Source organism: Cuculus canorus, chromosome 19, assembly GCF_017976375.1.
Source record: "Cuculus canorus isolate bCucCan1 chromosome 19, bCucCan1.pri, whole genome shotgun sequence".
Lineage (NCBI taxonomy): Eukaryota > Metazoa > Chordata > Aves > Cuculiformes > Cuculidae > Cuculus > Cuculus canorus.
This window is the reverse complement of record NC_071419.1, coordinates 5,632,518-5,644,833: the sequence shown is the minus strand read 5'-3', so window position 1 is coordinate 5,644,833 and position 12,316 is coordinate 5,632,518. Positions and strand designations below refer to the sequence as shown.

Sequence of the window (12,316 nt, the reverse complement as noted above, 5' to 3'; positions counted from 1 at the left end):
ATGCATCCTCGCACCTGGAGCTGTCAGAGGTGGGGTTTAAGCAGCTGGTTATTATTTTAACGTGTCTCAGGTTTATTTTTATGGGGATGTAACAGCCTTACATCAATCCTGGTGCTTGAAGGGTTGTACCTGGAGCGTGCTTACCAAAAAGAGGAATGTATTTTGCTGGGGTCCCTGCCTGCATGGCTGCACCGATTGTCGGGAAGGAGTCCTGAACCCCCTGGCAGTGCCATAGTGGGTCTGGGTCAGGGAGATGGTTTTGGTGCTGGGAGGTTGCAGGGCTTTGATGCTGAGGCTCAGAGTAGGGCTATGCAGGTCCCAGGGACAAGGCTGCAGGATACAGCCCCGCCAAACAACAAAAGAAATTGTTTGTTTCTTTAATGGCTTCAGCCATGGAGCCCAGCTGGGAAGGGAAAGGTGAGAGGGCACCGGTGTGCGGCCAAGCGGGCAGGGCGATGGGAGAGATAAAACCTGGGGATGACCGGAGGGTGGTGAATGGGCTCTTTCTCTCTCTGCTTCTATCTCCTTCTCCATCTCCCAGGCTTTATCCCAGGTTTCCAAGGGCTCCCTGGCTAATTACCTGGCTTAGGGACAGGAGGGGGGGATGACGGTGGCGGGCAGGGCCATGGCCCCTCCATGCGCCCGCGGTGGCCTCGATGGATGGCAACGCCAACAGCTGCTCCTGCAAGAGGCGCTTTGGGGGCACAGTGTGACTGCGCATCACCCCAGGTCCCAGCCTGGGCTTCAGCCCGGCTGCCGGGTCTTGGGGTGCCGGGCGGCTGCTGTGACAGCCGGAGCTGGGGCAGGGGGAGAGGTGCTTGCCGAGGTCACGGTGAGATGGAACTTTGAGAGGGTGCTGGCACCAATTCCTGGCAGCCCTTTCTCTGGGAGTGTGGAGGAAAAAGTCAAACTGTGAGCAGTGACAGGGGAGCATGGTGGCAGGGAAAAGTGGAGCCTCGCTCCCCAAGGAAGGGCCGGGGAGATAAACCCACCCCGGGCTGCTGAGACATCTGTGCCTGTCTCCACCTGACCCTCCTGAGATGCCGGGGTCTGAGTGGCACTTTCCTAATAACTTAAGAAAGATTTTCATTCCTGTGAATGCCCTGACCCAGAGAAGCTGGAAGGAGAACCTTGCTGCTGCTTTTCCATCAGCTGGTTCCAGTCTCCTTTCTGGGGGGAACCCGAGGGCCACCAAGACAAAGGGATTTACATGGAGTCAGAGCTGAACCCAGGTGTCCCAGCAGCTCATTTCCCTCACCTGGTCCTGCGATGGCATCCCTTCCTTCACAAGCTACCCAAGGTCTGCCTTGCAGGGCTTAGCCAGGGGATACCACCCATCGCAGGCACGCCGTGGAACCCCAGACACCCCAAGTCCCTGCTGACACTGCCTCCTGCCCACAGGCTTCTGGCATAGCCCTGAGTGCGAGTTCCTCCGGCATTGCATCAGGAGCTCCCAGGAGGCGGTGGAGGGCACCGTGCGCCTCTCAGTCTTCAAGGGCCACGTCTACATCCTGGGCAGGGAGTCCCCGCGGTCACTCTACAACGAGGAGCTGGTGAGGTGAGTGGGGCTTGGGGAGTGGGCAGGGAGTGATGGCAGTGAGCATCCCACCCCACTCCATCCCATCCCCAGAGGCACTGGTGATGCTGTCCTCCCAGCCAAGCACCCGGCCAAAGCACAAGCCATGTTTTTAAGTCAATATTACTTTTTTTTCCTCTGGCCTTTCCCCTTTTTTCACGTTGTTTTCCCTCTGGCTCGCTTGCTCGCTCCCCCCAAGCCCTCCCTCAACCCCTTTCAATCTCTCTAAACACTTTATAAGCCATAAATACACCCGAATGAGTTTAGATCAGTCGGAGTAAATGTCAAATTATCTTCTCTCTTTCTCTTCTCTGGCTTTTTTTCCCCCCTTCCCTCCCCCTCAAAATCAACAGCTCCTAATAATCCGTCCCAACCCTTCATTATGCTTCGTGCTCTCACTTGGAGAGATTAAATGAATAAAGTATAAAAAAAAAAAAAAAGAAGGAAGGAAAAAAAGGAGGATGGAGGGGGGTGGGACGGAGGAAAAAGAGAGAGGGAGAGAAAAGCAGGGGCACTTATTCTCCCTGCGTCTCCAACCATTTTCCTTTTCTTTTTGATTTCTACATCGCTGGTTTGAAAGCCTTTGAGTGACGGCGTCACAGGAACCCGAGAGAAAGCTGTGAGAGGCAGAGCTGTGTGGAAATGCCTCTGCACAGTAGGTAGAAAGTAACGTAATTATAGAGCAGGTCAGAACCACTCGAATGAGCAAAAATAAAAGCGCAGAGGTTTTTCTGTAGCCCGTCAGGGGAGGTAAAATCATTGTAAACTCTTTCTCTTTTTTTTTTTCTTCTTTATTTCCCCCCTCTTCCTCCTTTAAGGTTTGTGGTTTCTGGGAAATGAGCCGTGTGTTTTGGGGATGTTGGAATCAGAGTTGGGATTTGGTGGGTGGCTGCTGCTTTGGGGAGGGGGATGCTCTCGGGGTTGCACCAAGGCTCCAGCTGCTGTGGCCATAAAGTCCATCAGCACAGTCCAACACCGCTGCCCTGCCCAGGACCCTGTGCCATGCCCCGGAGCAATGTCCCCTGCCCAAGCCCCTGTCCCTGCCTGGCATGGGACAGCTCTGGGGCAGGGGGAGCATCCCTGCAAGAGCACAGGGAGGGAGGATGATGATGTACGTGAAGGACCATGGAGGTAAATCTGGGGCCGTGTGTCACTAGTAGGGCCTGACGAGCCCAGGAACAGCCATCCCGTGGCTCTGCTGCTCCTTTTTCGGGGCTGGCGTCTCTGCTCCAAGCCCCTCACAGCTGAGGAGAGGCAGCAGCGGGCACCAGCCGCCGGGAGCAGCCAGCTCCGGGGTTCTCTGCATCCTCTCCCTTTCCAAAAGGCAGCTCCAAGACCCCTCTAGGATGCCCCATCCCGCTAACAGTGTCTTCTCTCCGTAGCATGAACGTGCAAGGAGACTACGAGCCTGCTGATGCCACCGGCTTCATCAACATCAACTCACTGAGGTCTGTGGGGGGCACAGGGGAGAAGCCCCCGGCATCCCCAGGGTTCGCCCCTGGCTGGGGGGATACGACCCCCTTCACGCTCAGGCTCTGGGGTGCACCAAGACCTCCCCCTAACCTCTGCCAACCACCGGGGTGCAACCAGTGTCCCCCCACCACCATCCCTACCTAATTACACCCTTCCTCAGGACAGACAGTCTCATTATTTTACTTATTTCTCCATGCTCCCCCCGACTCCAGGGCTGTAAAACACGCTGCATTTACATAATGGGCTCTTAATTTTTCCATTGCCTGTTAACTGCTTTGTTCTCCCCGATCTGCCATATCCCCCCACCCCTCTAAGATAAATTAATTACATTATCTCGTGGAAAAAAAAAAAAATACAATTAAACTGTACAGGCCTTAACAAACGCCTGCTCTTCACGCCCCCTCATTCTGCTTAAATTAATTGAAAGGAAATGTGTGTTATTACTGTTAATTTACAATTAATTTTTTTTTTTTCTAATCCGGTTTCCAGGCTGAAGGAATATCATCGTCTCCAGAGCAAGGTCACCGTAAAGCAGAATGAATAGCAATCAATCGCACCCAAGCCTCTCAGCTCCCCTTTCTGATTTCTCTAAGAACTAGCACTAATTGTGGTGGTAATTTGTAATTGTAACTCGTCTCCGCAGAGTCACGAAGGAGGTGATGGCTTTGTTATGGGGCAGCAAGTGAAATGCAATCATTTAAAAAAAAAAAAAGGTGGTCGGCTGGAGGAGAAGTGGGGAAAGAAATAAAACCCCAGCCACGCGCTGGGCTCGCTCATTGAGAGCTGGGCTTTATTCCTGCCTTGTTTGTTTGCTCTTCTGGCCCAGCGCTTCCCCAAGCCAGGCTTTGTGAAATTTGTAATGGATTAAGTGGCTCTGAAGGACGTGGAGGAGGTTGTGGGTACCTTGTTGTGAAGGTGGGGAGAAGGGGATGTCGCCCCGCACTGCGCTCATCCGGAGGGGCGAGCTGGGTGGCAGGGATGGGTTAAGAGGATTTGAACCTTCCTCTTTGTCCTTTGTTTTAGTGCATTTTAAGAGCAAGGTGGGGGCTTGTTGAAAAGGAAAAAGGTAAGGGAAGTATCCTCTGGTGGTGTTGCAGGGGGCAAGGAGCAGGAGGTTTCTCCCCCGTCATGCCAAGGTGGGTTGTGTGTTCCTCTGCAGTGCTCTGCTGGGATGCAGGGATGGCTTCAGCGAGGGTAACCTGCTTTGAAACGTATGGTGGAAGCAGGAGAGAAGAAAGAAAACATTTTCTAACCCATGCAAATTCCTAGGATGCATTGCTGCTTTGCACCGCCAAGGACGGGGAAGGACCTGCTTTGGGATGTCAGCGTGGTGGCTGTCCCCAGGCTGGGTGCAGAGATGCTCTCCGGGGCCCAGGAGCGACGCATCCGCACGCTGTGTCCTGCAGTGCCTGGCATGGCTGTGGAGCACCAGGCAGCCCCGTTCCTGTGGCAGGCATCTGTTCTTTCCTCCCCATTTGGGGAGCAAAACACAGCTCCGCTAAAAAAAAGGGGGATGTTTTTGCAGCCCCAAGGAGGGGGGCAGACAGACCCAGTGGCCATTTGGGGATGTCCAGGCGTGCCTTGCCCACCCCGCTGCCGAGCTGGCAAGTGTGACAAGCTCTGACATCACAGCTGGGAAAATAACATGTTATTTTCCCAGCTTGGATGTGACTTTCCCTGCTATTACTGGCAGCGACCATCTTGGGAGGAGAAAGCAGTGGAGGGTTGTCAAGCAAGGCAAGAGAAATGGTTTTTCTGGGCTGATGGAGCCTGCCCGTGGGGTGTGGGAGGGGGGATGCAGCGCAGAGCTGCCCTGTTCCCTACATCCCATTGCTTTCAGCAGCAGGTCCATGCAGAAAGCGCAGCTACGTGTGACGATCCCTTGTGAGCAGTGTCCCGAAGCTCTGCGGAGGTGGTGGTGGTCAGCAAGGATGTACTGCTGAGCCCACCCTGGCATGGGTGGGTGCCTGCTGTTGAGCCAACTCTGCTCCTCCCACAGCAGCCTCTTCCCAGGGTTGAGAAAGGGCTTGAAACCTCTCAGGAGATATCTCCTGGGGGGAATCATCCAAAAAACCTAGATGGGAACAGGGCTGCTGCCCTCCCAAATGCTGGAGAAAAATGCTAAGCTGGCCCATGGGACAACAGGCAGCGCTGTAAGCTGTGGGTGTTAATTGCTCTGCCCATCCTTGGCAGCAAAATGGCTTGGCAGTGTCACACCAGAAGCTTCTTGTGTCCAAATGCCTGAGAAATGCTAGACATGCTCGGGGAGGGCTCATCGGACCAGCAGGGCCACCTCTCCCTGGGATGCTTAAAGCATCGGCTGGAAAAAGCCATTTCACCCCAAGGCCTCAAACCTCCTCCAGCACTCGTGCTGCCACGCTTCAGAGCATGGGCCCGAGGGTGACCTGCACCTCTCCACACCCGCTGGGATGCGCGATGAGGGTTTGCTGAGGATAGAGGATGCTGTGTACCACGGCAGCTCCTGTTCCTTGGGCAGTGCAGGGTTGCTCTTGCAGCTGGTGGAGGATGTGGCTGTGGTCAGCCTTGGAAGAGGAGCGTGTGTCAGCTGGAAGCGCATTATGTTGGAAAAGTAGAGCTTGGTGTGTTCAAAAAAGTCAAAACCCAGTGTGAGTCTTGCAGGAGGGAAAAATCCTCGCAGGGTCACAGGATAGAGAAGACTCAGCAATTGCCTGGCCTTTTCCCTTGGTGCAGGTGGAGCAGGCTGCAGTGATAGGATGCTCTGAGTCAAAACCCACATGTTTAATTACTTTACTACTTTAATTACCATCAGCCCTGCCAGTTCCCATGATTTGGTGGTTTCTCATTGCCCCCTTTGCAGTTTCCCAGCATCCTTCCACACCCAGCTTGTCTTGGGGTGGTATTTTGGAGGCTGCCCGGGTCAGCCTCTCTTGCTCCTGGCCACATGTTGAAGCAAGAAGGTGAGTTGTGTGAGCAGCTCCTGAACCACCTGGTAACCCCCTGGCAGAGGCATTTGGGGGACAATGCTTTGGACTTTTGAGGTGGCAAGTCTTTTTCTGCAACACTTACCTGGCTGTAAGTGCAGAGAGTGTGGGTTTAGGGCTCCCCATCCCAGGGCAGAGCTGCAGCTGGTAAGAGCCCAGAGGGACTTCAGGAAGGGAGCTGGGTCACTGCTGAGCTTCAAAGCTCTTCTGTGCATCCCCTGCAGCACCACCCATGGCTCGAGTCCCAGCCTGCTCCAAGGCTGCCGCTTGCTGCCCTGGGGCTGGGTCTCTGGGGATGCCCCTGCAAAGTTGCACCCCTTCTTTGTGCTGTGGGGCTGCTGTGCCACCCTCACAGGCTCTGGGGAAGGGCTTGTCCAGGGTCACTGCAATCGATATCTCATCTGCAGGCTCTCCTAGCGGAAGTGATGGTATATTGGAACATGGTAATGGGTCTTGTCTAGTGGAAAAGGCTAATCTTCCGCAGCTGTACAGGATCTCCGCAGGTGTCCTCCGGCTCTCCCTGCTGCCACCAGCCCTGCAGCCAGCTAAGGAGCAGACACACTTCTTTAAAGCTGCAGCAGTCCAATTTATTGCTGGTCCCAGCGAGGGAGAGCTGCCTCCAGCCCGACCCCACGGGGTGCAGACCTCAACTCAGAGCTTCCCACCACGGGTGGCACCGCACAGCACGGGCAGCCACAGCAGCTCACATTTGCTGGCTCGAAGCAGAGAAGGTGACATGTTCTTCAGCCTTGTTCACCCCTGGGGATGGCATTTCCCTAGGGACAGGAGGAGGAGGATTTGGGGACAATGCCAGGAGAGATGTGGATCTCTCTGAGTGCCACCTGCAAGCGTAGGTGGGAGGCAAGCGTGTGCCACAGGGAAAAGCAGGGGGGAACACGCCTCACTGTTAATTTGGCATTGCTGGCAATGTGCTCGCTGCCTGGCAGGGCTCACTGCACAGGGCTTGGCCCGTTTTGCCCATCCCTACGGACTGCTAGCAGACACAGGTCTTCTCTTTTCCTGCCGAGCTGGCCGTTGCACCCTGGTGGGCTTTGTACACGCCCAGGGGGTCACGGTGTTTCCAAGCTGACCGTTCAACACCAGCCACCGCAGCCTGGGGCATCACTATGGCAAAATCAATTTTCCCGTTTCTCTGGAGGTAGAGGTAATTACCAGGTTTAAGGTTTGATATGCATGTGGATTTTAGTGCAAGCGTTGCCAAGAACAACTCGGAACAATGCACAGGTTTGGGCAATAAGTCCTGAAAGCTTGGATGTGGCCACAGCATGAAGGGTGAAAGCTTGGATATGGCCACAGCATGAGGAGCCCCCAGGTGTGGTCTGCAAACTGGGGGTCAGGGACTTGGAGGTGCCTGCCTGAAGCTGAGCAACCGTCCAGTCCCACAGCAGTTGTGCAAAAGATCCCTCTGTGCACGCAGGGATTGTTTCCTGCAAAAGACAGTAAGAACTGATGGACGTTAAGAGAAAATTCGCAAAGGGGATGGGGCAGCTGTGGGGCTGCTGGTCTTTTGTTTAAACTTCATTTTATTGGGTGGTGAAATGGTTCACCAGGTCTACGCGAGCAAAAGGGGCTATGGGAAACCAGAGAGGTGTTGTGTGGCTGTGACCTGTGGGACTCCATCCCCATCACGTCCCCTCTTGGGGCTCCATCTCCCCACCTGCAGGGTGTGTGGGAGGGCACCCCAGCCCAGCTCTTCCAAGAGAGGGGCAGAAAATTCTCTTGTACAGCCCAATGTCACATAATTTAGGGCAGGCAGTGTTCCTTGTGTGCTAGTAATGGTCTGGCAGCGCTGGGGATGGTGTCCCTCACCATGGACACCACTACCAGCGATGCTCTCATGGGAAAATCAGGGGAGACCCAGCGATGAGCATTTGGTCTCTGTTTTCCTTTGGAGATGCAGCCTGGAGTGGATTTGTGGGAGCATACGGGTCACAGGGCTACAGCACAGCTATTAAGTGTTTCTATCTTTCCGAAGGAAAGTCACCCCCCCGGTGAGGTTGGGAGTTGCCGGCCGCGAGCTTCCCAAGCAAAGGGGGAGATGGTCGCCTTTGTAAACCCCTTAACAAGGTGGCTTTGTCTCCCCACATAACAAGAAGCTCCCTTGCTTCTTCCCTGGAGTTTCCCAATGCCAGATCCCTGAAAGCCAGCTTTATGCTCCGGCCGGGGACGCGGTGCCGTGGGGCCGGTGCCGTGGGGCCGGCGGGGATCAGAGGGACACAGGGGCCCTTCTGCACGCCCCTGACAAAAGGCTGCCCCGGGGGGACAGAGCGTCAAAGCTCAGCGGCTTGGAGGGGGGACAAGGGACCCACAGAGGAGGCTGCGTGCGTCCATCTGGTCACTCGATCGCAGTGGGCAACGACCCGGCGATGCTTGGAGAGGGCCAAGGGGGTCCTTCTGGTCCAGGCCCCCAAGAAGGGGCTGGGAAAGGGGCCGGGAAGGGACAGGTAGGTTTTGTTGGCAGCAGGTAATCAGATCCGCAGCCGTTGGTGCCTTCCTGCCCTCTCCTATGGCTTCGGTCAGGGGTGAGAGATGGGAGGTGGGAGCAAGGAGCTGAGGGCTGGAGGGCTCCATTTGGAAGGGATGCTTCCTCTCCACTGGATGGAAAAAGATCTGGAGAAAGCCTTGGGGTATCTCTGCTCTGGCTGCCCACAGCCCTCCCAGCCAGACCAGGGCACTTGTGGCAGCAGGAAGGGCCACTCAGGAGAAATGCTTGGCTACGAGGAACATCCTGGTCATGGCAGAGGTGCCGCCATCCCCATGTTGGTATCCAGCCACTTTCTCCTACCTCCTCTCTCTCCCGAGGGGCTCTGCCAGCCTCCACTCGGTTTGGGAGCTCTAGCACTTCCTTCGTCCCACCAGTGACTGCCCAGTCTCGCCTCCCCCCTTTCAGCCATCTGCCTCTGAGCCCCCCACCCAGATTTACTGTCAGCGCCAGGGTCAGAGTGTCACGGCGGTCCCTCATCGATTTGTTTTACCTCCCCTTGGCAAAAGCACTTTGGCCTCAGCCCCCTTGGCAGCACAAGGGGCTTCCCAAGGCCCCAGAGCTTCTCTTGCCCATCCTGGACCCTGTGGGCACAGGGTGACAGGCGGCCAGCTGAGCCGATGATCTCCTGACCCCCCCCTCCAGGGAGCCTAATGTGTGTCCCTGGTTTTTCTAGATCAATATTTCCACAAGACTAAGGAAGACCCCTCTGGGGGAGGAGGATGGGGGGGGTCCTGCTTGTTTGCACAGCCCTACGGCTGGTTTAGTGCTTGGTTGACCTGGGAGGGGAAAGAGACGCCAAACTGAGGATGTCGGCTCAGACTGGGGTCTTCGGCATCTCCAAGCCTGGAGGTCTTGAGCTTTGCGCTGTGGCACAGTGGCCACACTACCTTTGGGTCCAACACCTGGGGAGCTGGCGTGGCTTCAGCCCTCAACTCCCCACCCAGCGTGAGTCGGGGGTGCTGTGCGCAGGGGGTGGCAGTGGGCGAGGGTGCAGGGTGCTCACCGGGTCTGGATGACCGGCAGAGGAACTGGGGGATGCCAATGGCTGTGAGCATGTGGCTGCTGGGAGAGTGCTCAGCGGGCTCTGCTTCTGCCTGCCTGGGGTTTGGAGTCGGGTGAGTGATTTTTGAGCTGTGTATTCAGTGTTGGATGTGTTGTTACAGGAGATTGGAAGTGAAGGTAAAAGATGTTCGTAAGCTTAGTAAACCCAAGCAGTGGACTGCGGGGAGAACACAGCCAGGGTGGCAGCATCCAGTCCTTCCCAACACACACTATGGGATGCACGAGTCCCAGTGGAAAATACAGACAACTCTCACATGCCACGCAGGCATTTCACCTCTGAAGGTACTAAGCCTCCAAAATCCAGTGTTCCTGTCCCCAATCCCATGGCATCACCCCCAGCCCCAGTTCTATGGCATCACTTCTGTCCCCACTCCCACAGCACCATCCTCAACCCCAGTTCTATGGCATCACCCCCAGCCCCATTCCCATGGCATCATCCTCAACCCCAGTTTCATGGCATTGCCCCCAGCCCCCGGCATTGCCTCCAACCCCATTCCCATGGCATCGTCCCCAGCATCGCCTCCAACCCCATTCCCACGGCATCATCCCCAGCCCCCGGCATTGCCTCCAGCCCCATGCCCATGGCATCATCCTCAATCCCAGTTTCATGGCATTGCCCCCAGCCCCTGGCATTGCCCCCAGACCCATTCCCACAGCATCGCCCCCAGCCCCTGGCATCGCCCCCAGCCCCATTCCCACGGCATCACCCCCAGCCCCAGTTCTATGGCACCACCCCCGGCCCCCGGCATCGCCGCAGCCCCACCATCGCTGCCGTGCCCACAGGTCCCTGTGCCAGTGGCCAGGGCAGATGTGTGGCAGCACGAGGAACCCAAGGAGAAAGCAGGGGCTCTTGGCAACTCTGCCTTTTGCTTTTAGCCTCGCCCTCTCGCTATTTATCAGTGACTTTTGTCCTTGGCGAGCTTAGAGGCTGAAAGGGGCTGTATTATATCACATGTAGGCAACTTCTGGGGGGAGAGGGCCGTGCTTTCTGCTGAAACAAAGCGTGGCTTGGCTAAGTCCCCTCTCCTCCCGCAGCACCCGGGTCCCATCTGGTTGACACAGTTTGCTCCAGTGTCTCCTGCTATTAAGCGCCCACTTGCCTGCTTGAATCGCTTGTGCCTCCCCCCAGCCCTGTACCCTCAGCCCCTTTTTCTTGCTTTATTTTTCATTTTCCCCAAAGCCAGGCAGAACTTGCTCCATGGAATGATGTCAGATGTGTGCGAAGCAGACCAATAAAACCTAATGCATCCCCTTCTTTGTCTGCTGGCCTCCCCAGCACCTCACATTTTCCACTCAGAAAGCCACTTAAAACACATCAGCAACAATCCCTCACAAAACAGCCACTTGTTGGCTAATTGTGCCGAGGACCTGCACGTACCGCATTGCGCTTTCTGGTTGAGGAGGGTCTAATGCTGCCAGAGGCCAGGGCTCCCCACCAAGCAGAGTGTGATGAGGACCCTCAGCATCCACCAGGATTGGCCCTGGGGTCTCAGATGCTCCCCAGGGTTTGGTGGTGCAGGATGGGGATATTTCTACTCCCCATGGCCTCAGGTAGGTCTGAATCAGCCGGAGAGGTTGGTTGCAGAGCTGGGAGCGGGACTCAGGTCAGGACCCCCTTTTGCAGGAACAGGGGTGAGCAGACAGACCTGGCAGAGCTGCCTGGTGCTCTCTGTCCTACCTGCTAACTCCTGCTTAGGCAGAAAAGCAGGCAGGACAGCAGGCAGCCACACTGCCAGTAGGACAGGAGCTTGGCAGGGAGACAAGGAGTGTGCTGGGATCCTGTCAGGATGGTGACTTTTTGCACAGTGCTTGTGATCCTGCGGTGATGGCTCTGTGTCTGAAGGCTGAGAAGAGCTGGCTGTACCATGGCGATGGGAGAGAGCTCCCTGGCAGCTTAGAAGGATGCTGGTGGGTTTTGCTGGAGAGGATGGAGACCTAGACACGCACTGGAGAGTAGATAGGGTGGAAGTGAGAGATGCTCCATGATGGGAAGGAGACAGAGGAGTTTGGACCTTTGCCTAATGGAGAAGTACCCAGAAGCCTCTCCCCACGGAGAGATTTTGTGCCTTTTGAGATGGGGGAGAAGAGATCAGCAAGTAGTTAATCTCCTTTGCATCCCAGGGGCGAGAGCATCCCTCTGCCGCAGAGGGTCCCCTAGCACGCCCAGCCTTCCCCCCAGCAGACAGAAAAGTGTGTGGAGTAGCTGCATTTATTTCACTGCAGGAAAATTCCCTCAACTTTTCCTGCTGCCACTCCCGGTGTCCCTGGGGAGCAGGACCAGAGCTGTGTGTAGTCAAGGCAGCCTAGACTTGTGGGGGAAAACTGTCACACCTTTTAGCTTAAACCTGTCTAATCCTACCCTGGTTTGGGGCTAATTTGAGGCAGGAGAGGATTTTCAGTGCCAAAGGCGGCAGCCAGTGATAGCAGGAGGCTTGCGGCAGGCGCTGTGCCGGGCAGGCAGCCCAGAGCCCTCCCGTGCAGCAAAGCACACCTGCCTGCGTTCACCTGCCCGCACTCACCTGCCCACTGAAATGTCACATAGGCAGAGCCGGGTCCGGCTTTCTGCTTTCCCAACAGGGAGCTATGCTGTCGCCTGCTCCGACTGGGTTTGGTGAGTCTCTGCCGTGCTGCCTTGGCCACCAGCAGCCAAGCGATGCGATGTGAGCTTCAAGCAGCTGCCTCTTCTTCTTTTGCTTTGCTTCCAAACCCAGCACAGCACAGCAGGTGACGGGGGGC

General features: G+C 56.1%; 1 protein-coding gene across 5 annotated transcripts in view; it reads left to right on the top strand.

Annotated features, from left to right (window-relative positions):
- Positions 1-3,822, top strand: part of ASS1 (argininosuccinate synthase 1) — a 29,248-nt gene extending 25,426 nt beyond the window's left edge. For 2 of the 5 annotated variants that reach the window (XM_054084424.1, XM_054084422.1), the window contains 3 exons: positions 1,402-1,558; positions 2,959-3,024; positions 3,539-3,819. In XM_054084424.1, the coding sequence (XP_053940399.1) occupies positions 1,402-1,558; positions 2,959-3,024; positions 3,539-3,593 (278 nt within the window). In that variant the 3' untranslated portion in view covers positions 3,594-3,819. Of the gene's footprint in view, positions 1-1,401; positions 1,559-2,958; positions 3,025-3,538 lie in introns of all 5 variants that reach the window. The other 3 variants (XM_054084425.1, XM_054084426.1, XM_054084423.1) reach the window with 2 other exon arrangements.
- The last annotated feature ends 8,494 nt before the right edge of the window (positions 3,823-12,316 follow it).